Raw genomic sequence first — 26,946 nt, 5'->3', positions numbered from 1 at the left:
GAATAAAGTTTGATACTGTTTCCACTGTTTCCCCATCTATTTCCCATGAAGTGATGGGACCAGATGCCATGGTCTTAGTTTTCTGAATGTTGAGCTTTAAGCCAACTTCTTCACTTTCCTCTTTCACTTTCATCAAGAGGCTTTTTAGTTCCTCTTCCTGTGGCAGTACACAAATGGGATGTAAGGTTGAAACTATATTGATACAGCCATCTTTGAAAGGTTACAATCAGCCACATCTCTCAAGCTCACCAATCTCCTTTTTTTCAAATCTTGTTCCCCCTTCTAATTATCTTCTTATACTTCAGCATACCCTTCAGTCCTGTGTAATTTTCTTATTCCCATTTTTCTCCTGGCTTCACATCCTTGCCTCCCATTCCAAAACTCATGCTAAGGACTTTTTTTCACACTTTTTGATAACCTTAAATGCTTTCTACTTGTGATCCTAAAATACACTAAGCATGTCAACCTCTAAATCAAATTATTTTGCTTCTGCAACTACATTACTATGTTTTCTGGCGTTGCTATTAATAATTTCTACTTTCAACCAAAGTTTTTGATACTTCCAAGTAGTACTTTTTGTCATCTAGTTAAAAATATTCACCACTCATGCTGTGTGAATATGGTAAGCCCAGATTGGAAATGATGTGTGCTTCATCCCACATGTCAGTCATGAACTTTCATAGAGAGATTTACATGAAAGAAGCAATCCAAAGCATTCACTTTGCAGTACTGGTCAGCAGAAATGCTTATTTCATAAGGAAAAATGTTTCTATGTTCAGATCTATGAGGCAAATTGAAATGGACTGTCAGCAGGGGGACAGCGGCAACACTAACGTGGTGGATTTGGTCCCAGGGGTGGAGCCCCAGGCTCTGGGGGAGGGAAGAGCTTCCCCACCTCCAGTATGTGAGGAATGAAGACTCAACCCCTGCTAGGGGTTCAGAAACTGGGAAAGAATGTCAGTTAGGTAGGACCAGGTGAAGGGTCATTGGAGTCAACAGCCAGAGCAAGGATTACGGGAAGACTCAAAGCATAGCTTCCTGATGAGAGGGTGAAGGCCTACTTCCAGAGGCAGAACAGAAGACTTATAGTAGAAACTTGGCAGAACTGTGTGAGCTAGTTGTTCCCCAGACAATGGTCAGAGGAGATGGATGAGGCCCTGGGCTGGGGGATGGGTCTGTGAGAGATGCTACCTGGTTCAGACACATTCAAACGTGCTTCCAAAGCAGCTCCTTGGCACTCCCAGCAGGCATAGGCACCTCCAAACACAAAACAGTGATCCGGGGGGCTAATGTAACAAAGTACCACAAGCTGAGTGGCTTGGAACAACAGAAAGGTATTATCTCACGATTCTGGATGCCAAAAGTCCAAAATCAAGGTGCAGGAGGGGTTGGTTCCTCTTGAGGGCTGTGAGGTTGAATCTTTTCCCTCTCTCTCTCCCAGCTTCCAATGGCTTATCCACTAGCCTCGGCATCCTCAGCTTGTAGAATCATCACTTCAGTCTCTGCCTTCACCCACATACTCATAAGGGATTGGGACCCAAGCAAAAGATCCATGTCTTTACTGGTTGTGCAAAAACCCTATCTCCATATAAGGTCACATTCTGAGCTTCTGAGGCTTATGACTTTGACATATATTTTCTGGGGGAACACAACTCAGTCCATAACATCCTTTTTCACCAGGCCTTCAAGCACTCAGTGCTCCTTAAAAAATTCTCTCTTCTCAAACGCACCTATTGCAAATATTAAACACCTTTCTAAACTCTACCTTTTCACTTCTCCTATCAGCAGAAACTTTGGTTTGCTTCTATCCCAAATCTCTCTTTCTAATTTATTTTTTCCAACATTTAATTTCTAAAACTCAAAACTTAGTTTCTTTTCATGTTTTATAAGCAACAACATATTAAAACCCAATTTTTCTTTTATATATATATGTGTGTATGTTAGTCTTCCAGTCATGTCCAGGCTCTTCTGTCCAAAATACTGGAGTCGGCAAAAATACTGGAGTAGGTAGCTATTCCCTTCTCCAGAGTATCTTTCCAACCCAGGGATCGAACCCACGTCTCTTATGTCTCCTGAACTGGCAGGCTGGTTCTTCACCATCTAAATCACCAGGGAAGCCCAAACTAACTATTTTCCCTTTCTTGTTCTTGAAGTGTTCTCTTTTTTAATATTTTTGAATGAATAATGTCATTTCAGTTTTAAGTTTATTCTAAGTCAATTATTTATTGAGCTGCTGGTGTCTTAACTGATCATCCTTGCAGAGTAAGGCCACCACCAGGCCCTGGCAGAGCAGGCTGTGGTCCCGGTGAGGGCAGAGTCCTGACTGTCAGACTAGAAAACTGGCAGCAGTGTTTGGATACAGGATGCAACCTATGCCAGTCTATGCTGGAGGGCATTGGCTGGGCATAAACAATTCAGAGGACAGCTCACAGTATGAAACCCCACCAACCTTTGCCTTCCTGATGACCGTATTTCAGAAGAAGTCTGATAAGAAGGGGAGGACAATTTCACAAATGTTTTTATTTTTTATTTTATTTTTTTTTCCCCGTAACTCAGAATGTGGCTTTATTTGGAGATAGTCTTTATAGATATAATTAAAATGAGGTCATTAGAGATGGCCTTTGATATTGATTACATATTTTTTTCTTTTTTTTTAATTAATTTATTTTTTATTTTACTTTACAATTCTGTATTGGTTTTGCCATACAAGCATGACTGCTACTGGAACAGCCTCATTTCTGTAAAAATGGGTGATGGCTCAGATCCATTATAAATAGAAATAAACATTAAACGTGACCTTCTCTCCCTTCAAATCTTCACCTGGATATTAAATCTAATGTTTATTTTCCAGTCCCGTTGCCACCGCTTCTGTTTATATTCAATCATTATTCTTCAGGATCAATAGTTGCATAAAAAACTATCTGAGAATTGAACTTAACAATGTGCAGCTCTCCAATTCTCCAGCTACAGACTGTTCATATACTCTGCAGAACCTATATCTAATCATATCATACCTTGGGATAGAATTCCTAAACTGTTCTCCTTTACATAACATGCTTTCAATTTCCTTGAATATTACTAAAAGCTTTTATTATCCACACTTTCCCACCCATTTAATACCATTTTCTGCTGTGGGCTCCCATTTCCCTTTAAATCGTGTGCAGTTCTCTGGAGGATTCACGCTGCTCCATGACTACACCATTGTGAATTTGTCTCTCTTGCCCAGAATGCCTTCCTCAGCTCTGCCTTCCAACAACAGTGGAGCCTTTTCTTCCAAAACCTCCTTTCTCTGGAGAAAGCCAATGTTTTCTCCTAATATCTAACCCCTAGAAAGCAATTTTAAACTTGATTTATATCCTTTCTCCAAGAAGGTTTGGCTTCCTCGGGCAGGGATTGAATCCTTTTCATCTCTATATCCTTAGAACAGCATTTGTTGTAATCGTTGTTGTTCAGCCACTCAGTGGTGTCTGACTCTTTGCAATACCATGGCCTGTAGCAGACCAGACTTCCCTGTCATTCAGTATCTCCTGGAGTTTGCTCAAACTCATGTCCATTGAGTCAATGACGCCATCCAACCATCTCATCCTATGTTACCCGCTTTTCTTCCTGCCCTCAATCTTTCCCGGCATCAGGGTCTTTACCAAAGAGTCAGCTCTTCATGTCAGAACAATATTTAGGTAAGTGATAAGCACAATATTTTTCTCCTTCCTAAAGGATATCTCATATTGCTGCTAACATTTTTCAGAGATAAAGTACAAGGTTGGACAGGGGTTCTTCATCTACTGATTTGGTAGATGAAGGTTTATTTAATTAAAAAATTTTTTTTAAATTTATTTGACCACACTGAGTCTTAGTCGTGGTTTGCAAACTCTTAGTTGTGGCATGTGGGATATAGTTCCCTGACTAAGGATGAACCTGGGCCCCCTGCATTGGGAGCACAAAGTCTTAACCACTGGACCACTGAGGAAGTCCCTCAGTGAAGATTAACTGAGTGCCTGAATCTTGTGAGGGTCTGCTCAGACCAGTGTCTGGCACACAAATCTTATGAATACAACCCAATTCCTGACTTCACATAGCTTATGTGCCAACAGGGAAGAAAATCTCTAAGCTAAAGACCCAAATTTGTTTTATCTATCTATCTATCCATGGGCACAAACACACATTGGAATAAAAGAATACAGCTCTACCTGAGGATAATATAATGATATATTTCATTTTAACTGGAGGGGGAAAGGCCTACACACAGAAAGTTATTCTCTAAAGATACTGTTTTTTGTCATAGTATTTGATATGTGAAGGACATATATGTGTTCTCTAAGTTCTAATTATCTTCTAATTATCTCCAGTCAGTTTCTAAAGGGCCATTTGGAAGTATATTTATACCTAAGTCCAAATTAACATCATCAGGAGGAATGAGTTTTGCTTTGGCTTGTAACTTTTTTGTGACCCAATATTGCTGGCTGAAAATTCATAACTAGGAAAATACTCAACAGTCTTGATAAGAGCCTGGAATGCTGCTATGTTAACTGGAAATTAACAGAGTCATACACTTCACCTCTAGTGAAAATGGGATTGTGTTGACATTTCTGCAAAGAAGAAGCCCAACAAAGACAGTGACTTGAATGAAATGCTGCTCATTCCAGCTGAGAAGTCCACAGACAACAAGCAATCTCAAGACATAGTGGACTCAAGACTAAAACAGACATTTAACCCCCAAGGCCCCAGGTAATACTTCAGTGGTCAAATGCCAGTCTAGATCAGCTGAAGCAGAATAACTGAGTGTCACCCAACTAAAACAGTGTATCCGGGTGGTATCAGGGAGCTGTCTTTTTAGCAATAATCTCGGAGGATGCTGAAGCAGAGGTGGATTGATAGTTCCTGACGTGAAAGCCTGGCCACACTGATTTTAGCTTGGAAACAAAATATAGTCAAATATTGCAGCCATTGCAAAATATAGTCAAATATTGCACCAAGCTCCTCCATCCATGGGATTCTCCAGGCAAGAAAACTGTAGTGGGATGTCATTTGTGCATGGGGATGATCCAGAGAGATGATACGGGGTGGAAGGTGGGAGGGGGGTTCAGGATTGGGAACTCATGTACACCCGTGGCAGATTCATGTCAATGTATGGCAAAACCAACACAGTATTGTAAAGCAAAATAAAGTAAAAATAAAAATTAAAAAAAAAATCCCAGTCCATCATTTACAGAACATCAAACTTCTTTACACATCACTACCTCGATACACTCTCCAAGACCACCTGGTTGAAAAATAAACACCAACACTATTGGATGAGGTGTCTTGCTGTTTGGATAAGCATGCTTTCTACCAGCTGATATCTTAGGGCAGGAGCACTGAATTGTACTACTTTTGGTTGGTGGTCTTGTTGAGGCATAACTATACAAAAAATGATATTTAGTTTAAGTTCTGTATTTAAAGCCTCATTAGATGGTAGTAGTTGGAAGCTGTTTCAGTGATCTATTCCGGAGACCCCTAGTAGCAACATGATTTTGCCACATGTACGTAAAACACTGGCTTTTACTCTCTGCTCTATAACAGGGAAAGGGACCCTTTATTCTAGTAGATGTAGATGTATTAAACCAAGTTTTTCAAATATTTAACGGAGGGGGCAGAACTCAGTACTGTGCCATTGCATTGGAAAATCTTACGAGGGGACCATCTAACAAAACTTGACTCTTGAGAAAATATTTACTTAAGCATTAGTCCCTCGGGCTTTGATGGGGTAGGGAGAAGTTTTCGGTTTCTGAACAAGTTGCAATCATGGCTGCTTTTAACCTGCCTGTAAGTTGTTAATGAGTGATAAGCATGAACAAAAACTCCCATGAGACTGCCAGAATGCTGTTAACTTTGGAACCACAGATCTGTGTGAATGGAATCTGGAAACTATTTTGTCTTTCTCAGTCTTCTGATTTCCTCAGTCCACTTACGTGTAAAATAAGTCATCATAAGGGCACTGTTTAGGGGCAAGAAGATAAGGAAGAGATGGACCCCTTCAACAACAGGAGAATAACAACCAGGGAGGCATAGTTGAAGTGAAATATTCAGATTCTACTGGTAAAACAAAAGCAAAATGAACAGAAGAAAACAAGGTCTATAGATGCTTCTTTATAATAATACACCCTGCTGCTGCTGCTGCTGCTGCTGCTAAATCACTTCAGATACATCCTAAAGACCTAATATTTTCACAGGAGGAAAGTAGGGTTCGAGGATTAGCAAAGGCAAAGGAAGATGCATAATTTGTAAAGAAAAAGGTACAGCTTTAAAGTAAAAGCATTTAAATGAATTCATTCTATTCTTAAAAGATAAAACATTGGACAGAGCACATGGAGAATATTCCCCTTGGAGTGGGAAACAATGCAACCTGATTAGCTTTACAATTAGATGAAGGGCATGTTGCTGCCTTGTCATGATGAAGAAGATGGTAAGGTAAGTTCAACTATGATCACAGCACCGTGGAAGGAATGAAAGCAAAATGTCCCGGCTCCAGATGCATTTGTGAGGGATAACCTACAATTTGCTATTTTTAAAAGATGAATAAATAAAGAAATTACTCATAGCTAGCCCAGGAGAAAATGAGATAACCCACTCCTGCCCTCAAACACACAATGAAAAGCGAAGATTGGACAATGAGAAGGAAGAATTAGAGAGGATTTGCAAGATCAAGTTAAGCAAATTTATATGGTCTTAATAAGCATTTCTAAATAATTGAATTATCTTTGGAACAGCTTCTGACGCAGGAGGAAAAACCATAAGGGCTTGTGATGGCAGAGACAGGGTACGGAAGGTGATGTGACTAATGCCAAGGCCGACTTTCCACCTGGAGATGGGCGTCTCTAAGTCAAAGAGAAGTGACTGCAGGCTACCGATCTCAGTGACTTTTACTCCTTGCCCAATTCATTCATTCTCAAGTCGTAGGACAGTAGGGTCTCTGTGCTATGAAAACTGTCATGAACTTCATCAGGGAAAAAAGCATTTTTTTTAAGTAAATAATGTCTTATAAAAGGGAACCCTCTTACACTATAGGGGGAATGTAAGTTAGTGCAGCCACTGTGGGAAACGATATGGAGGTTCCTCAAAAAACTAAAAATAGAACCTCCATATCATGCAGCAATCCCACACCTGGGCATATATACAGAAAAACTATAACTTGAAAAGATGCATCCCTATGTATCTTTTTGAAAAGATACATCCCTATGCTTATAGCAACATTATTCACAATAGCCAAGGCATGGAAACAACCTTAATGTTCGTTGATGGATGAATGGATGAGGAAGGTGTGGCCTGTAAGTATCTGCCTTGTGTGTGTGGGTACTCAGTTGTATCTGACTCTCTGTGACCCAGTAGACTGTAGCCCGCCAGGCTCCTCTGTCCATGGGAATTTCCAGGCGAATACTGGGTTGGGTTACCACTTCTTACTCTAGGGGATCTTCCCGAACCAGGGATTAAACCCTTCTCTTTTGGACCCCTGCACTGGCAGGTGGATTCTTTACCACTGCACACACACACACACACACACACACATGTGTGTATATATGTATATATATATATATATATATATATATATGCCAGGAGAAATATCAGTAACCTCAGATATGCAGATGATACCACCCTTACGGCAGAAAGCAAAGAAGAGCTAAAGAGCCTCTTGATGAAAGTGAAAGAGGAGAGTGAAAAAGTTTGCTTAAAACTCAACATTCAGAAAACTAAGAGCATGGCATCCAGTCCCGTCACTTCATGGCATAGAGATGGGGAAACAGTGGAAACAGTGTCAGACTTTATTTTGGGGGGCTCCCAAATCACTGCAGATGGTGACTGCAGCCTTGAAATTAAAAGGCATTTGTTCCTTGGAAGAAAAGTTATGACCAACCTAGACAGCATATTCAAAAGCAGAGATATTACTTTGCCAAGAAAGGTCCGTCTATTCAAAGCTATGGTTTTTCCAGTAGTCATGTATAGATGTGAGAGTTGAACTATAAAGAAAGCTGAGCACCAAAGAATTGATGCTTTTAAACTGTGGTGTTGGAGAAGACCCTTGGAAGTCCCTTGGACTGCAAGGAGATCCAACCAGTCCATCCTAAAGGAAATCAGTCCTCAATATTCATTGGAAGGACTGATGCTGAAGCTGAAACTCCAATACGCTGGCCACCTTATGTGAAGAACTGACTCATTTGGAAAGACCCTGATGCTGGGAAAGATTGAAGGAGCTGGGGGGGGTGGCGAGGAGGGTGGGGAGAAGGGTACGACAGAGGATGAGATGGTTGAATAGCATCACTGACTCTATGGACATGAGTTTGAGTAAACTCCAGGAGTTGGTGATGGACAGGGAAGCCTGGCGTGCTGCAGTCCATGGGGTCGCAAAGAGTCGGACATGACTGAGCAACTGAACTGAACTGATACACACACACACACACACACACACACGTATAATGGAATTTTACTCAGCCATAAAAAAGAACAAAACATCGTTTACAGCAGCCCCGATAGACCTGGAGATGATCACACTAAGTAAGTCAGACAGAGAAGGATGAATACCATATGATACCAGTTACATGTGGAACCCCAAACCTGGCACAAGTGAATGCATCTTGGAACAGACCCAGAGATATAGAGAACAGACTTGTGGTCACCAACCTGGTGGAGAGGGGAAGGACTGGGAGTTTTGGATTAGCAGATGCCAACTGTATATATTATATAGCATAGATAAACAACAAGATCCTACTGTATAGCACAGAGGATGCTATTGAATATCACAGGATAAACCATAAAGGAAAAGCATATGAAAAACTATATATATATATATAAAAAATTGAGTTACTTTGCTGTACTCTAGAAAATAGCACAACACTATAAATCAGCTATATTCAATAAAAATAAACAAATTAAAAGCTTGGATTTTCTAGCAAAAAAAATATCAAAATTTCATGAGTACAGTACCACTTGGGTGTGTTGGTTTACTCTGGGTGGGGAAGAAGTTAAGTCCAGGTTGGGACAGATGAACTAGAATAAAATAAAAGGGTAAAGAATCCAGTCATGTCTCTGGGGTTGGGGAGGGAAGCTGCGGTGGGAACATAAGTGTAAGAGGAAAGGGTAGATAAGCAACTGTTAACTCAGAGTATGATGAGAGTCTTGCATTTCTGCAAAATACCTCTTGTCACAGGAGATGATAAAGTGCAAGGTGGAGCCTGTGATCTGCACTACGTGGGGCTCTGTGGGCTTGTTGAGCAAGAACAGTGACATCAAGCCTTTCACGTTAAGGAGAACAAGAGCCGTGAAGCTGGATCCCTGGGTGCGTCATGCACACAGATCCAAGCGATGACGCCCATGAGCGAAGGGAAGGGAGACCGGAAGGCGAGCAAGTCAGCAACGGGAGGCCGTCCACAGCGGTGAGCCTTTCCATGGGGCCAGGTTTCACTTACAGATGGAAGAGCAGTCATTTGGGCTTGGACTCGTGCAAAGGACAGTTTTGGTACTTCCTCTCCCTTGGATAGTACAAAGAGAATGGGAATCTATGCTGTCAACCTCCACATATGGTATAATTTTGATAACCAAAAGATGCACGAGTGATGTAGACTCTGAGAACATAGGCACTGATTGTTCCCCATGAAAAGGGAGTTCCAGAGGACACATGGAAAGAACTGAGACACAATGGGGTAAAAGAATGATCTGAGGAAGTAATTTACATGCAATTAATATTATGTCATTAATTCAACAGATATTTATCAGGTGACTTCTTTGTGACAGCCTCCATTCCTTCCAAGAACCAGGAATGTAGTGCTCAACAGCATAGAAAAGGTCTGTGGCATCAAGGACTTTAGATTCTTACTGATTATTTTAGAGAAGATTTGCAGACAGTTTACAGACTTCTTTACACTTGTTCCAAATTATTATAACAATATGAGTGCTAGTAAAATATATCAGCAAACTAATAAATAATAAATAAAAGAAAGGAGAAAATAATGGTCTTAGGTAAAAGGCTGTCTGGAATAGCAAAACCATAAAACCTGTGTATTTGTAAGAGTGAGGAAAACTAGCCACGAAATTGAAAGATAATTTAAGAGTGAGTAAACTAGATGAGAAGGAGCTCCTAGGTAGCTCAGTGGTAAAGAATCTACCTGCCAAAGCAGGAGACACAAGAGATGTGGGTTCGATCCCTGGGTTAGGAAGATCCCCCGGAGAAGGAAATGGCAACCCACTCCAGTATTCTTGCCTGGGAAATTCCATGGACAGTGGAGCCTGGCACGTCACAGTCCATGGGGTCTCAAAGTTGGATACAACTTAGTGACTAAAGCATTACCAAACTAGTTGAAAAGTAAACTCTAAATGGCTGGGATACAAAGCTATTATATTTTGTGAGATACCCTTATACCAGACAATTATCTATTTCTTCACTTAGGTATCTATTGATCTATTTCTCTATCCATCTATCTATCCATCTATCTCTTCATCTATTTATCTACAATTGACCCTTAAACAATATTGAGGTTAGGACACCCCCACATAGTAGAAAATCTGCATAAAACTTTCTAGTGGATCTTTATCCACAACTGAAGAATTTAGAGTTAAAAAATCTTAGTACAAGTAGACCTGTGCACGTTGAATCTGTGCTATTCAAGGATCAGCTGTGTATATTTATAAGATATATCTACATGTCTGTGTGCTTAGTCACTCTTGGGGCCATTTCCTACTCCAGGGCTCCTCACAACGGAGGGGTCGAGCACTCATCTCTGTGTCTACTATTTTGGCAGGTGGGCTGTTTACAACTATGTGACCGACAAAGCCCCATGATAAATATATATAAATATATAAAATATTATATATTAAAAATTATACACACCAAGTATATAATATAATATATTTATAATTATAAATATATCTAATTTATAGTATATAAATATATTATTAATGATTAGTGTATATAAACATTTATTACATTTATATTATATTTATTTAATATTAAAATATTACATTATAATATATATAATTATATAATTATCAGTTCAGTTCAGTCGCTCAGTCGTGTCCAACTCTTTGCGACCCTAAAATTGCAGCACACCAGGCCTCCCTGTCCATCACCAACTCCCGGAGTTCACTCAAACTCACATCTATCGAGTCGGTGATGCCATCCAGCCATCTCATCCTCTGTCGACCCCTTCTCCTCTGGCCCCAAATCCCTCCCAGCATGAGAGCTTTTTCCAATGAGTCAGCTCTTCGCATGAGGTGGCCAGAGTACTGGAGTTTCAGCTTTAGCATCATTCCTTCCAAAGAACACCCTGGACTGATCTCCTTTAGGATGGACTGGTTGGATCTCCTTTCAGTCCAAGGGACCCTCAAGAGTCTTCTCCAACACCACAGTTCAGAAGCATCAATTCTTCGGCGCTCAGCCTTCTTCACAGTCCAACACTCACATCCATACATGACCACTGGAAAAATCATAGCCTTGACCAGACAGACCTTTGTTGGCAAAGTAATGTCTCTGCTTTTGAATATGCTATCTAGTTTGGTCATAACTTTCCTTCCAAGGAGTAAGTGTCTTTTAATTTCATGGCTGCAATCACCATCTGCAGTGACTTTGGAGCCCCCAAAAATAAAGTCTGATACTGTTTCCACTGTTTCCCCATCTATTTCCCATGAAGTGATGGGACCAGATGCCATGGTCTTAGTTTTCTGAATGTTGAGCTTTAAGCCAACTTTTTCACTCTCCTCTTTCACTTTCATCAAAGGCTTTTTAGTTCCTCTTCACTTTGTGCCATAAGGGTGGTGTCATCTGCATATCTGAGGTTATTGATATTTCTCCCAGCAATCTTGATTCCAGCTTGTGCTTCTTCCAGTCCAGCGTTTCTCATGATGTACTCTGCATAGAAGTTAAATAAGCAGGGTGACAATATTATATATAATTATAATGTATTATAACTATATAATAACTATATAATATTATAATAATATAATTATAGTGTATAATTTAGAATATAAATTATATTATTATATTAATATTACAGTATACATTAATATTAATATAGTATTAATAATTATAATATATAATTATATAATTTATATTATAAAGCATAATTATATCATTGTGTAATATGCATTATTATATAAAATATATTAATGTTATGTATATATAAAAATAATATGTATATATAAATATATATATATGTATGTGTATATAAAGGGCTGGGTTTCCCTGATAGCTCAATGGTGAAGAACTGGCCTACACTACAGGAGCAAGGAGATAGAAGAAAGCCTTCCTTAGCGATCAATGCAAAGAAATAGATAAAAATAATAGAATGGGAAAGACTAGAGATCTCTTCAAGAAAATTCAGTTCAGTTCAGTTCAGTTGCTCAGTCATGTCCGACTTTTTGCCACCCCATGAATGGTGGCATACCAGGCCTCCCTGTCCATCACCAACTCCCAGAGTTCACTCAGACTCATGTCCATCGAGTCAGGGATGCCATCCAGCCATCTCATCCTCTGTCGTCCCCTTCTCCTCCTGCCCCCAATCCCTCCCAGCATCAGAGTCTTTTTCAGTGAGTCAACTCTTTGCATGAGGTGGCCAAAGTATTGGAGTTTCAGCTTTAGCATCATTCCTTCCAAAGAAATCCCAGGGTTGATCTCCTTCAGAATGGACTGGTTGGATGTCCTTGCAGTCCAAGGTACTCTCAAGAGTCTTCTCCAACACCCCAGTTCAAAAGCATCAATTCTTCAGTGCTCAGCCTTCTTCACAGTCCAACTCTCACATTCATACATGACCATAGGAAAAACCATAGCCTTGACTAGACGGACCTTAGTCGGCAAAGTAATGTCTCTGCTTTTGAATATGCTATCTAGGTTGGTCATAACTTTTCTTCCAAAGAAGAAAAGTTTGGTATATCAAGAAAATTAGATATACCAAAGGAACATTTCATGCAAAGATGGGCACAATAAAGGACAGAAATGGTACAAACCTAACAGAAGCAGAAGATATTAAGAAAAGGTGGGAAAAATACCCAGAAGAACTATACAAAACAGGTCTTAATGACACAGATAACCACGATGGTGTGATCATTCACCTAGAGCCCCAAATCCTGGAATCTGAAGTCAACTGGGTCTTAGGAAGCATCACTACAAATAAAGCTAGCAGAGGTGATGGAATTCCAGCTGAGCTATTTCAAGTCCTTCACTCAACATGCTGGCAAGTTTGGAACACTCAGCAGTGGCCACAGGAGTGGACAAGGTCAGTTTTAATTGCAGTCCCAAAGAGAGGCAATGCCAAAGAATGTTCTAAATACTGCACAATTGCACTCATCTCACACACTAGAAACGCAATGCTCAAAAATCTCCAAGTGAGGCTTCAACAGTATGTGAACTGAAAACTTCCAGATGTTCAAGCTAGATTTAGAAAAGGCAGAGGAACCAAAAATTAAATTGCCAACATCCACTGGAACAACAAAAAAAGCAAGAGAGTTCCAGAAAAACATCTACGCATGATTTATTGACTATGCCAAAGCCTTTGGCTGGGTGGATCACAAGAAACTGTGGAAAATTCTGAAAGAGATGAGAATACCAGACCACCTGACCTGCCTCCTGAGAAATCTGCATGCAGATCAAGAAGCAACAGTTAGAACTGGACACGAAACAAAGAACTGGTTCCAAATAGGGAAAGAAGTACGTCAAGGTTGTATATTGTCACCCTGCTTATTTAACCTCTTTGCAGATTAAATCACACAAAATGCTGGGCTGGGTGATGCACAAGCTGGAATCAAGATTGCTGGGAGAAATATCAATAACCTCAGATATGGAGATGACACCATCCTTATGGCAGAAAGCAAAGAGGAACTAAAGAGGCTCTTGATGAAAGTGAAAGAACAGAGTGAAAAAGCTGGCTTAAAACTCTACATTCAAAAAACTAAGATCATCGCATCCAGTCCCATCACTTCATGGCATATAGATGGGGCAACACTGGAAACAATGACAGACTATTTTTTGGGCTCCAAAATCACTGCAGATGGTGACTGCAGCCATGAAATTAAAAGATGCTTACTCCTTGAAAGAAAAGCTATGACCAACCTAGACAGCATATTAAAAAGCAGAGACATTACTTTACCAACAAAGGTTCATCTAGTCAAAGCCATGGTTTTTCCAGTAGTCATGTATGGACATGAGAGTTGAATTATGAAGAAAGCTGAGCCAAATAATTGATGCTTGTGAACTGTGGTGTTGGAGGAGACTCTTGAGAGTCCCTTGGACTGCAAGGAGATCCAACCAGGCAATCCTAAAGGAAATCAATCCTGAATATTCATTGGAAGAACTGATGCTGAAGCTCCAATACATTGGCCACTTGATGGGAAGAACTGACTCATTGGAAAAGACCCTGACACTGGGAAAGATTGAAGTTAGGAGGGGAAGGGAATGACAGGACAAGATGGTTGGATGGCATCACCTACTCGATGGACATGAGTCTGAGCAAGCTCCGGGAGTTGGTGATGGACAGGGCAGCCTGGTGTGCTGCAGCCCATGGGGTCACAAAGAGTCGGACAAGACTGAGTTGAACTGAACTGATATAAAGGGCTTCCCTTTTATTTGAAATCACAAAGTCATCATTTCCTCTAAGTCAAAACAATGTGTGCTAAGTCACTCAGTTATACATATTCATTCATGCATGCATGTATATAATGAGAATATTCTTAAATGACCATTTTCCCCATTCCTTAATGGGTATCGTACATGACTGAGGCTGAGCTTTGTAAGCAAGTTCCAGTCTGTCCACTTTAACCACATAAGGAGAGCTTTCAGATTTGCGCCCCCTTGAGAGGGAGCAGCACTTCTTTCTGAAGATGCTCTTGTCACATCTGCAATAAATTAAGTGTTGGGTTGCCATGGTCTGCTAAGAATTTCCTAGCCTCATAAACATTTTATTTGTACCATTCTTCCTTTGAGATTTAACATATTAACTCAAACCTTGTGCAATTAATTAGACTGTGATTACTTAAAAACAACCATGCTTTTTGTTTGCTTTAAATTGAGTTTTATGTTATTGTTGTTAAGTATTTTACTTCTCTGCTCTTGCATAGGGACCAGATTGATGAAAAGTGATGGAATAGATGGTTTGTTTCCAAAGGTGGTACCAGCAGCACCTGCTCCAGCGCACATCCTACTGACCTGCTATTGCCTTGGCCTGAGGGTCTCAACACTGGGGTCCTTTCTAAGTAGAGGCAGTGAGCTTAGCTGGGGCTTTAATAGGTAGCAGACACAGATCAGAAGACCACAGGAACACGCAGATATTGAAGACAAAATTGGGGTTTTGAGGCAATATGAAATTGCAAATATTTGGATATAGCAATGTAAGTTTTCTTTCCTTTTTTTCTTGAGCTGTGCTTCATTTGTTCACAGCTGAGTCACTCATCCCTGGTTCACCTCAAGCGATAATCCAAGAAGAGAATCATACTTACTTATCTCTTGGCTGGGTTTGGGCTGCAGGAGGCCAGGAACTCTGCAGGGCAAGGCAGACGGCGGGCGTGGGGATCGCGGGGGGAGGGGGGGCGCCTGGTGGGGGGCGCGGTGTGGGTGTCTTCCCTGCTAGGCTGGGGGTGGGCCTGGGGGCTAGACAGCAGCTGGAGAGTGAAACAGTCATGTCAGAAGGGCAAGATCCAAGAAGTGCTTTGAGAACTGTCCTCCGTGACTTTCATTCCTGGTCACTGGCCCCAGTGAAAGTGAAAAAGGGAAGCTGGGTGAGCTGGCTTCATGATTCCGGGAGGAGGTCGGGCCAAGCCTCTAGTCTGTCCTGATAGATCACTCAAAGCAGAAACCCTCACCGCTGCAACAGCCTGTCTCTCCCGGGATTCCACCCTGAGTTTCACTTTAAGTTTAGAAACTACCCCACCTTCAAATCTCCTTTCTCTAGAAGGAGCCAAGCAATGACCTTCCCCAGGTACTTTGGCGTCATTTTGATCAAAGTTAGAATCAACAGTGCTGAATAAAAATGAGTTTTTAAATTAAAATCCTCAACAGTTGATTCTGTCATTTATCAGAATGGAAAGCAGGAAATACACATTTTAAAATTTATCGGTGAACTTAAAATAGCCTTAAAAGTTTTAGAGACAATGACCAAGAGAAAAACTGCTTATTTATGTAAATCCCAAATGTACTAGTCTAAGAACAAATTGAAAATCACAAGGTCATCATTTCCTCTAAGTCAAAAGAAGATTTAATCTTTTAACTCAGATAAAAGCTCCAAAATTTAATACTCTATATATGCAGTTTTACATAATTTTTATGAAATATTTCTATCTTAATTCTAACTATCTTTATTATAGTACCTGCTCTTAAAAACAGCATTAAAAAACTTTTTTATCATGATTATCTCTGATTATATAAACTTATTGGGAAACATATTTGGGTCATTAAGTACTGCACCAGAGGGCTTAATTCAATCCTTAACTGCAGAGATTTGACAGTAGTTATGAGTGAATATCCAACTTATCTAATGAACAACAACAATATCTTTCATACAATGGAGAGGATGGTGTGAATGTGATTATAGAATTCTCAGTATGGTTTTTACTTAAAAACTACCTAAGCAGCATCGTTCGTGGTAGTTGGGACACAATCACGTCAGATTGGATAAGAAATTTCTTCATGAAGACACAATGTCAGGCATAAAGAACTTTAAATGTATAAAATAACTGTTAAACAAGCGACATGATGTTACATACGTGGCATACAACAATTATAGGAATACGTTTCATGAAAAACTTAAAAAGCATTATAACTCCAAAACTTACAAAGAAATTTTAAGATTATAGAAATACTTGGCAAAGTGGACAGAGTAATTCACTCCCTCTTTAACTGCGATAGTTCTCTAGAAAAGAGACCCCCTTGAATTTGGGGAGATAAGTATTTTTCATGCCTTTGCACTTCATTTACTATGTATATAATGTAATAGAGTAGACCAAATTGACAATATTTTCTGTGTTTACATATATTGTCTCTGAAAAGAAATCTGTAATTTTGCTCCATGCCATTTGAAAGCTAATGCACATGACCTAGTATATTTTTTTTTCTTTTTTGACTTGTAACTTGTAGGAAGTAGAAAAGTCTTCTGTTGTAAAATTAACTGGAATTGCAAAGCTTTCTAAATGTTAATGGCTACCCAGATTTTTTGAAATATATCCAGTGTAAAAACATCTGTTATTGCACTAGTATTACAATAGTAATAGCTCTCCTCACAATTTGCGTCCAAAGTTATCTCTGAAGTTTGTCATTCTGATGTTGTCATTGAAGTTTATATACATTCAGATTATATCTTATAAGCATATTTTTCTTTATCTTCATGAAAACAATGTACACTGGGAGTGAAGTTCAATATTATTGTGCCTAACACTTTTGTAATTAATTTATCCATGACTTATAACAGTTATTTAATACCCAAGAAATGTTCCCAGCCTTGGAGAATTTAGAAGCCATCTTCTTCAGAAACCGAGAGTCATCTTTTTGCCAAGAACAAATGAATTTGAATATCAATATTATCATAAGTTTGTAGAAATTCAGAAATAATAAAGTTCAAATGGATCCTATATGAGGATAAAACTATTATCATTCTTATTGAGAACAAAATTTCAGTAACATTAATGACATTTGAAATTAAATCTTTGAAATATGGCAAAGCAAGAGAGAGAGACATAGTCTATGTGTAGCATCAAATAGTCCCAACATACTCCTTTCAGAAATCTCATTTGTGTTATTAATAGCACATAATGGGGTAAGTAGTTGACCCTTTTTCCCATAAGATTGGCAGGTTTGGGGAACACCTGTTTCTTTCCCCTTTGTCCTAATAAGGTCAGGACTAAATCCAGACCTCTTAGGAGGATCCCTGCATCAACTAGTTGGCAGAGGTATGCATGGGCTGCCATTCCCACAGTTTCTTAGAAGGACTGGTGTGTGTTTATTTGTTCTTTCCTTCTTGGAAAATGTTCTATCATTCTTGGAAAACGTCTGCTTCAACAAATTTAGGCTTTTGTAAAGGTAAACAAAACTGGAGATTTGAAAGTTTTAGTTAGAAACTCAGATCATCCAGGTAGCCATGAAGCACACAAGGGCCTTAGAACCTGTCTTCTCTCCACACTGTACTGGTAATACAGCGGCAAGTATTTCGTGACCCATTATCTCTTTGACTGAGATGATGCTGAGTGGTTTTCAACATTGGTACTCATCTCTTCCTTCTGACCTCCAATCAGGTTGACAGTAGTGATGATGATAATCCCTGCTGTAGATCCCTGGGGAGTAAAGTACTTCATTTCACATGGGTTAGTGTACAGGTGCTAGATGCTAGTGTCTGGAGCAGAGGTCCAAATGTGAAGACCCTTTGGAACCACCTGTGGGGCTTGTGAGCACACAGATTCCTGAGTGCCACCCTCAAAGTTTCTGATCTGGGACAGGGTGAACATTTGCACAGCTAATGAGTTCTCAGGTGGCGCTGACAATGATGGTTCAGGAACCACATTTTGAGAATTACTGATTTAGAGCAAAGGAATTCTGACTTTTTGACCCTTCATACCATTACACAACACACCTCTCTGGGCCTCTTTGTCTCCTCAGCTCTGGCTCTTGCTTTCTTGCCCTCTCTCTTCTTAAATGACAGTTAGCTAGATATGTTAGGATATGAAACATTTAGCTCTTACTCTGCGATATTACTTAGCTGTTAAGGCATATTATCAATATTATTTGGCGTTATCCTCAAACTAAAATGCTAGTTCCCATCACAATGTGAAAATCACAATTATCTTTTCACACAGCATAAATAAGGAAAAAAAGTTCTCATATATACAAAGAGGAAAAAGGAGAATTACAAAATTTGCTTTCATTGATATCTCTCTGATAACTAGCAATATAATTTCAATAAAGTTTGTTCAAGGGTAGTTTTTGCTTTGAGTAGTAAAAAGCACACAGTAATCCCAATTTTAAGACATGAAAACCATTTGTGGATAATTTGGTTATATTCTCTCTGAAAGTGATGAGTTGAAAAAAAGTAACAGAAAAACAACATAATTTTTATGTTCTATGAAAATCTTTCTTAAATATTCTCCTTAATTTTTGTTTTAATAAAATAAGAATGCCTGCTACTATACTATAAGAAAAGCAACTATACATGAACATCTCTTTTACTTTTGATTTAATTTTAAAGTGACTATTTAAATCAGAATAATTTTGCAGAGAAGCAAATTGAAAATATTCAATCTGGGGTGCTTTGAATCCAGATCTTCCATTTGCACAAAATATACTACACTCTATTCCTCTGTGTGTGAATTAAGAGCAAAACCCTGCATTCTCCTAGCTACTTGGCTCTCAGCCACAGGTATGGATAGAATTCCCTGACATCAAGAGTCACTCTAATTAAACAGAAACAAAAAAATGCAACCTTCTTGCCCATGTCAGGGTGAGGACTGCCATCACTGGTTCCTTCCTACTCTGAGTCTGAATCATCTCCCTGCATCCTCTACCAACAAGTTCCCCTCAGTGGACTGGAGCTCTCTCAAAGGCATGTTCACATCCATCCTAGCACACAGTAGGTACCTTCTGGGAGGTGTTTGGTAAATGTTTGTATGCATGCATGCTAAGTTGCTTTAGCCATGTCCAACTCTGTGACCCTATGGGCTATAGCCCACCAGGCTCTGTCCATGTAATTCTCCAGCAAGAATCCTGGAGTGGGTTGCCAAATCCTTCTCTAGGGGATCTGCCCAAACCAGGGATCAAACCCACATCTCCTGCAGCGCCTTCATTTCAGGTGGATTTTTTTTTTTTAACTGCTGAGCCACTGGAGAAGACCTGATAAATGTTTATAAAACATAAATAAATACAAATAATTACCATCAACTCTCCATGACATTAACCTGTCCAATATGGGACCCAGAGTGATTCGGTATTATACTACTACTTTTCTTTGTAAATTGCATTCTTAATTTCTCCTAGTAAGACCAATTATGTCATTTTTACTGGTTAGAAGAATGTGATTATGTTGTATCTTATTCTTCAATGTTAAAATCTTTCCTTAGAGATGGAAATTGCAAATTTATAGTACTCCAAAATTTTTGTATGAATATAGAGCCTTCCTGGCTATTCATTAAAATGAGAAATACTAGTCATGGTAAGATTACAAACCCAAGAAAACTGTGTAACTGAGTTATACAGTTAATGGAAGATAAAGTTGAATAGTCTACATATTTAGTTTTGAAATATAGATTTGAGTTATCTAATATAATATGCTATTTTGTATATAAATATACTCTCAAATATCACATCATAATGGCGCTTCTCTTTAGTAATTTTTTAAAGCTATAAAGTCAACTAACATATCTCTTGTTAATCCAGAGCTAGTAACTGCTACTTCTTTTAGCAACCAAAAGAAAATCAAAAGATAAGTTTGGGAGACTTTTACCCAACAATTTGAAGGTAGATTCAAATAACAATTCGCATTGGAAATTGTCACGTGTTTAATTGGCACTAATCCTGGTACGTGAAGTTAAAAGTGAAACAGCCTGAAAATAAATCCAGTGGAAGATTCGACTTCTAACATATTTCAGTCAAAAGTTGAGAAATGATTTTAAACCGACTTTATTTCCAAAGAGCAAGAGATCATTTTCCCTTAAAAAAAGAAAAGGGGGGCAGCGGTCCACACAGTAGTTCTTGCTTCAGATCAGTAGCATAACAAAGTTTCTGTGCACAGGGGTTTAAAAAAAGAAGAGTGGTCCTCAGACATCCTACTCCTAGGCGTCAGCCTCCTACCAGTGCTGGAGGGGCCCGGCGCCGTTGGCCGCTGGGAGGGTGCTGATACTCGTGAGAACCACCTGCTCAGACAGTTTCGACACGTTATCAAAGTTGCTGATCTGCGTGGTCAGGGACTTGCGGCTCTCCGTGCTCGTCCGTCCCCTGGCCAGTCGGTCCTCCTGGCGGTGATGAACCCCAAGGCAACAGCAAGAAAATGCGGCTTTAAATTCCTCTCGAAACTTTCCTGGATGACCAGGGAGAATGAAAGGAGAAAAGAATTTTGCAGTCAGTATGTTTTAACCAATCTCGAATAGGGTACAAATGAGTGACTTCTTGGAGCCAAATCTACATGCGGGCGCAACATTTGATAATGGTTGGGGGAAAGATAGAAAAAGGAAATTTTTTTTTCGGAAGCTTTGTGCAATCTTTGTTAAAAAATCATTTATTTTTAAATTGAAGTATCTTTGATTTACAATATCATGTTAGTCTTAGATGTACAGCACAGTCAGTTATAATATTTCAGATTCCCTTATATGTTGTTAGAAAATAATTTTCCTTGAGTTCCCTGAGTATAGTTCCCTGGGCTATACAGTAGGTCCTTGTTGTTTATCTATTTTTATATTTGAAAGTGAAAGTGTTAGTCGCCCAGTCATGTCTGACTCTTTGCGATCCCATGGACTATAGCCCACCAGGCTCCTCTGTCCATGTAATTCTCCAGGCAAGAACACTGGAGTGGGTAGCCTTGCCCTTCGCCAGGGGATCTTCCAAATCCAGGGATTGAGACTGGATCTCCTGCAATGTAGGCAGATTCTTTACTGTCTGAGCCACAAGGGAAGACTTTGTATATATATATACACCCCACTCCAGTACTCTTGCCTGGCAAATCCCATGGATGGAGGAGCCTGGTGGGCTGCAGTCTATGGGATCGCTGAGAGTCAGACATGACTGAGCAACTTCACTTTCACCTTTCACTTTCAAACACTGGAGAAGGAAATGGCATCCCACTCCAGTGTTCTTGCCTGGAGAAGCCCAGGGACAGGGGAGCCTGGTGGGCTGCAGTCTATGGGTTTGCACAGAATCGGACACGACTGAAGCGACTTAGCAGCAGCAGCAGCATATACACACACATACATATATATATATTTATAAATAATAGTGTGTATACTTTAATCCCCAACTTCTAATTTATACCTCCTACTTCCCCTCACTTTTCTGTTTGGTAACCATAACTTTGTTTTCTATGTCTGTGGGTCTATTACTGTTATATAAATATATTCATTTGTATATATTTTTTAAGATTCCACATGTAATTGATATCATGATATTTGTCTTTCTCTGTCTTAGTATGACAATTTCTAAGTCCATTCATGTTGCTGCAAACATACATATATTCAATGGAATGCTTAGTACATTGTTGAAATGATGAAACATTTCCATAAAATAGTGAGACTGTTTTACATGCTCAATGTTTGAAGTTTGTTTAATGTTTTTATAGGCAAACTACATATATTTGTGAATGTGGGTTATTTTTCACTAGATTGCTATAGTACACTTGAGTACCAGCAGAAGGGTGCCCAGAGATATTTAATAATTTCAAAACTGATGAAACCTATGCTGTAAATGGCCAACAGTTTGCAGAAGTCACCCCTGCATTGTACTGTGAAGAAATTGTTCTACTGACACAATCAGTTCAGCAAACTATCTGGAAAAGTACCTTAAACTATCTAGAAAGTTTATTTTTGTAATCTGTGTGAAAGAAAGTGAAAGTGAAGTCGCTCAGTCATGTCCAATTCTTTGAGACTCCATGGACTGTAGCCTGCCAGGCTCCTCTGTCCATGAGATTTTCCAGGCAAGAACAGTGGAGTGGATTGCCATTTCCTTCTCCAGGGGATCTTCCCGACCCAGGGATTGAACCCGGGTCTCCTGCATTGTAGGCAGACGCTTTACCATCTGAGCCACCAGGAAAGTCCTGTAATCTGCGAAAGGCAGAACAAAAAAACTGAATGAAACATGAAAAACTCTAGAAGCTTTTCCTTATCTTTAAATTATTGATGTCACACTGAAGAAGGATAACCATGAAACAGTGAACTTTCAAGTCTCTAAGAGTAAATGACAGCATTGGAAATCACCATTTCTTGTCTCTGAGCTTCGATTACCTACCTGGGTTATTGAGTGATTGCAATCAGCGCCCAGTGACCTTCTTGCATCACTCTTAACCCCGTCACGGCACTTTGACTTGGTTCACTGGCTTCTGCTTCAGACACTTCTCTCTCTTTCGCTCTAATAGATTTCTCCTGCTTAGTGCAAGCTCAGGGCTTTAGGCACTCTTAAGCCCAGGGATTCTTTTTAAGTCCTGGCTCTACACGCCCCTCCTCCTTTCAAACAGCACGTGAGCAGCGGGCTCTGGCTATCCCAGTCTGAATGTAGTCTTTATTTTGGAGACTGGAGTTGAGTGAGCAGAGGGAGGCTTGAAAAGGGTGAAATGAATACAAAACACCCTTCACATATACACCATCTGATTCGCTGAAAGATGAAAAAAGCAGAGGTATAGAAGGTGCATGCATGCTCAGGGGCTCTGCGGTGTCTGACTCTTTGTGACCCCATGGACTACACCCTCCAGGCTCCCCTCTCCATGGAGTTTCCCAGGCAAGAATAGTGGAGTGGGGTTGCCATTTCCCTCTCCTGGGGATCCCCCGACCCAAGGATCAAACCCACGTCTCCTGCATTGGCAGGCGGATCTTTACCACTGCGCCATCTGGACAGCCATGTAGAGGGTACATGCCATGACTGGAAAAAAATGTTATTTAAAAAAAAGCCTAATTGATTGTTTGTTTTTTGAGGAGGACTTTGCTGTGGCTCTCAGTGCAGGGGGCATGGGTCCAATTCCTGGTCAGGCCCCCTGAGATCCCGTATGTCACATGGTGAGGCCAAATAAATAAAGAAACACAATTTTTAAAAGTGGCTATACCATTAAAAAGTATTTAGTTAAATGATTTTTATAATTATATTGATTCCATAAACAGAGATGGGTGGAATCAGTTGCAGAGCTATGTGGGTGTGGTCTGTTTAATTCAGTGTTATTTAGGAGGAATATAATTTTTTGGGTCAGTGAGAAATCTTGAGATAAGCCCAAGAGATATGAATTACCCTCAAGAGAAATGTAAATACAGAGAAATACCTAAAAATAGAAAGGTTCCAACTCCATCTCAATTAGGCTATAAATATTGGCAAAGGAAATGATATAAGCAAGGCTGTTTTATTTTCAGATAAAATGATTTCACATCTTTGTAAATCATAAGTTTACTATATAACAAGCAAGATTCTTATCCAGTTCTCACAATTTCACTCTCCTATTTCAACTTTTTCTTCTAAATTTAATGGAAAAAAGTTACTTCGATAATTTTCTCTGATTGTTAGGTAACAAGTATTCCTTCTCATAAGGGAAGAAAAACTAAAGACCAGTCAAATCAGCAAAAAAAAAAAAAAAAAAAAATCCTCATTATATTGCAACTAAGCTCTTCCTGCAGTTCAAGAGTGTTCACACCTTCTGGTCATCCATCCCTTGCCCTGGGCTGTAGTTTGTAGAGAAGAAACAGGTGAAAACTCACCACTGAGAAAATTATAAATAATTGGGTTCGCAGCACTGTTGGCATATACAAGCCAGTGTGCAAATGTAAACCAGGCATATACAGTCTCTCTGTCTTCCGTGTGGGTAAACATCCCAAACACTCTGCAGGAAAAGACACAGTAACAGGAAGTCAGTGAGGTTCTGGAAAGTTCCTTTACACAAGCAAAGTCAGGGGTCAACAAAGGCCTAGGTTGCAGCCACCTGGCTCCAGTGCTGCCCTGCAGGACAGACCACTTACAGGCTTAGGGTACCACAGTGGGGCCAGAAGAACTTCAGTCCCTGAAGGGCACCTAAGGGCACAGTTAGTATTGTAATAAATCAAGAGCCAGCTCAGGTCAGAGAAGGGGCTTTCTCCCTTGTGAAGGATGAGTGCAGTAAGAATACAGAGGTTGACTATGTATCTGTCTCCCTTCTTTCGTGTTGTGTCTACACGCAGTGGAGCACTGTTTGTTAATATTCCGTTTCATTTTATTTAATCTTTATTTTAAATTGGAGTATAAGATTAACAATGTGATCATTTCAGGAGTACAACAAAGTGATTCACTTGTACATATACATGTATTTCTTCTTTTTGAAGTTCTTTTCCCATATAGGTTATTACAGAATATTGAGCAGAGTTCCCTGTACTATTCAGTAGGTCCTTGTTGGTCACCTATTTTAAATATAGCAATGTGTATATATAGCACTCCTAAACTGCTGTCTATATGTACTGCTTCCTACTTTCATTTGTGCGTTGATCAGACTATTACATTTCTTCAACTTCAGTCTTACCACTTTGCTGAAATTGGGCTTCTAGGATTTTTTTTTTTTAATATGCAGAGGAAAACTAGTTTTCAGTTGGCAAAATTCTGGTAATTTCTTAAAATTTTTAAGTTTTAATATTTTTATTCATTATTTTAAACTCTGACAAATATTTTATTACTATATCCTTAAAGGTCATTTTTAAGATTTGTGCTATATTTTGAAATATCTCAGCTATCAAATTCTATTCACTAGACAACAGCAGGCAACTTGTAACTACTTGATGAATTTGTAGGCTGAAGATTATAATGCATTTCTTGACAGAGGGTTCATCATTGATTGTGGATTTTGTGCATATGATAGAAATGCATTGTTGGAATAACATGATCTTCTATGCAGTACTCTAGTCTTACAAAAATATAATATAAAGTGAGACAATGTGGATAAATGGAATTAATATGCTATCCTCTATCACAATATATCTTTGAAATAACATACAAACCAGACTTGCTTTAAAGATGTTGGTTTTGACCAGCCAGAAAAACTGACTTCTAAATAAAAGAATTAAGGCTTTTATTTGTAAGAGAAAGAAAACAAAAGTATAAAATGAGAGGGTAAACAGAGACAAGTATTTGAAGAAAATGTGTGTGGTAAAGAGAAAAACAACTTTAAAGGTTATTTTGAAATTTTTATTTTGTGACAGAGACCAGAAGACTCAAAAAACAGAAACTATTTTAAATTTAACATGGGTTTTCTCCTTAGAAAGCCATTTATTTTCCTCAGAAAGGAAGGTCTGTAAGTCAGAATAATAGAAATATTATGGACAAGTAGGTATTTGGAACTAGCCCTCAACTAGGGCTGAGATGCAAGAAATCCAAGTGTGTCTTTGAGAGAGCAGTAAATCCAATTTTCACTGACTTTAGACAGACTAAAATAAAAGTACAAAAAAAAAAAGAGAGAGAGAGAGAGAAAACCTATCCAGTATGTTTATAGGTTCTTAGGAACAGAAAACACCATTTTGCATCAGACTAGAATACATTTGTACATGATTTCTATGGGCAGGAAAATTAAGAAGGGAATTAAAAAAAAATATATATATATATATATATATACACACACACATATATATGTGGAGGGCAAAGAAGCTTCCCTTTTCTTGTGAGCTGGTGTATATCTCAAGAACCAAACCTGCCACAGATCTTATACCTTTAAGGCTGTGCCTATACTAAACAGCATTGCTGAAAAGTTAATTTTCTCTTTCTTTACTATTGATAAAGTCATTAAGAATATATATATATGTATAACTGAATCACTTCGCTGTGCAGCCGAAACTAACACAGCTTTGTAAAGCAACATTACTTCAGTAAAATTTATTTTTAAAAAAAGTAAAGGAAAAAAGTCATTAAGCAATCAAAGACAAAGCCCCAAAGAGAATGACAAACCTTTGCAGCTGGTTATACCACCTTCAGACTGTGTGATTCCAGACAAAGCTGCCTCTCTCCAGAGGCCCCAGCTGTGAGGATAGGATATTGACTCTGAAATCAGGGGAAAATCAGAGGTGCAATCCTAGTTTTAGTTAGAGTCCTCTGATAAACAGAACCAGTATTACCTTGGGACCAGCCTCTGTGCAACTATTAAGACAATTTGCAATAAAGGCAGTTGAAGATTTCTGGGTACCACTGCCCCATATCAGCTGATCATGTTGGCCAATTGTTTTAACTTAAAAGTGTATCTGCAGGGTTACAGGAACGTAACTTCTCTCACTGAAAAGCTTTGTGTTGATTTTGGTTATTAACACTATTCACCTATTCATCCT

General features: G+C 39.2%; 1 protein-coding gene across 1 annotated transcript in view; it reads right to left on the bottom strand.

Moving 5' to 3' along the window:
* Positions 1 to 20,660: 20,660 nt before the first annotated feature.
* HCRTR2 (hypocretin receptor 2) overlaps positions 20,661 to 26,946 on the bottom strand; it is a 139,619-nt gene continuing 133,333 nt past the window's right edge. The window contains exons 6-7 of the mRNA XM_040249184.1: positions 24,370 to 24,491; positions 20,661 to 21,005 (exon numbers count right to left, since the gene is read on the bottom strand). Of these exons, the coding sequence (XP_040105118.1) occupies positions 20,776 to 21,005; positions 24,370 to 24,491 (352 nt within the window). The 3' untranslated portion in view covers positions 20,661 to 20,775. The remainder of the gene's footprint in view (positions 21,006 to 24,369; positions 24,492 to 26,946) is intronic.

This window comes from Oryx dammah, unplaced genomic scaffold (genome assembly GCF_014754425.2).
Source record: "Oryx dammah isolate SB20612 unplaced genomic scaffold, SCBI_Odam_1.1 HiC_scaffold_11, whole genome shotgun sequence".
In the NCBI taxonomy this organism is placed as follows: domain Eukaryota; kingdom Metazoa; phylum Chordata; class Mammalia; order Artiodactyla; family Bovidae; genus Oryx; species Oryx dammah.
This window is presented reverse-complemented; position numbering and strand designations above follow the sequence as displayed.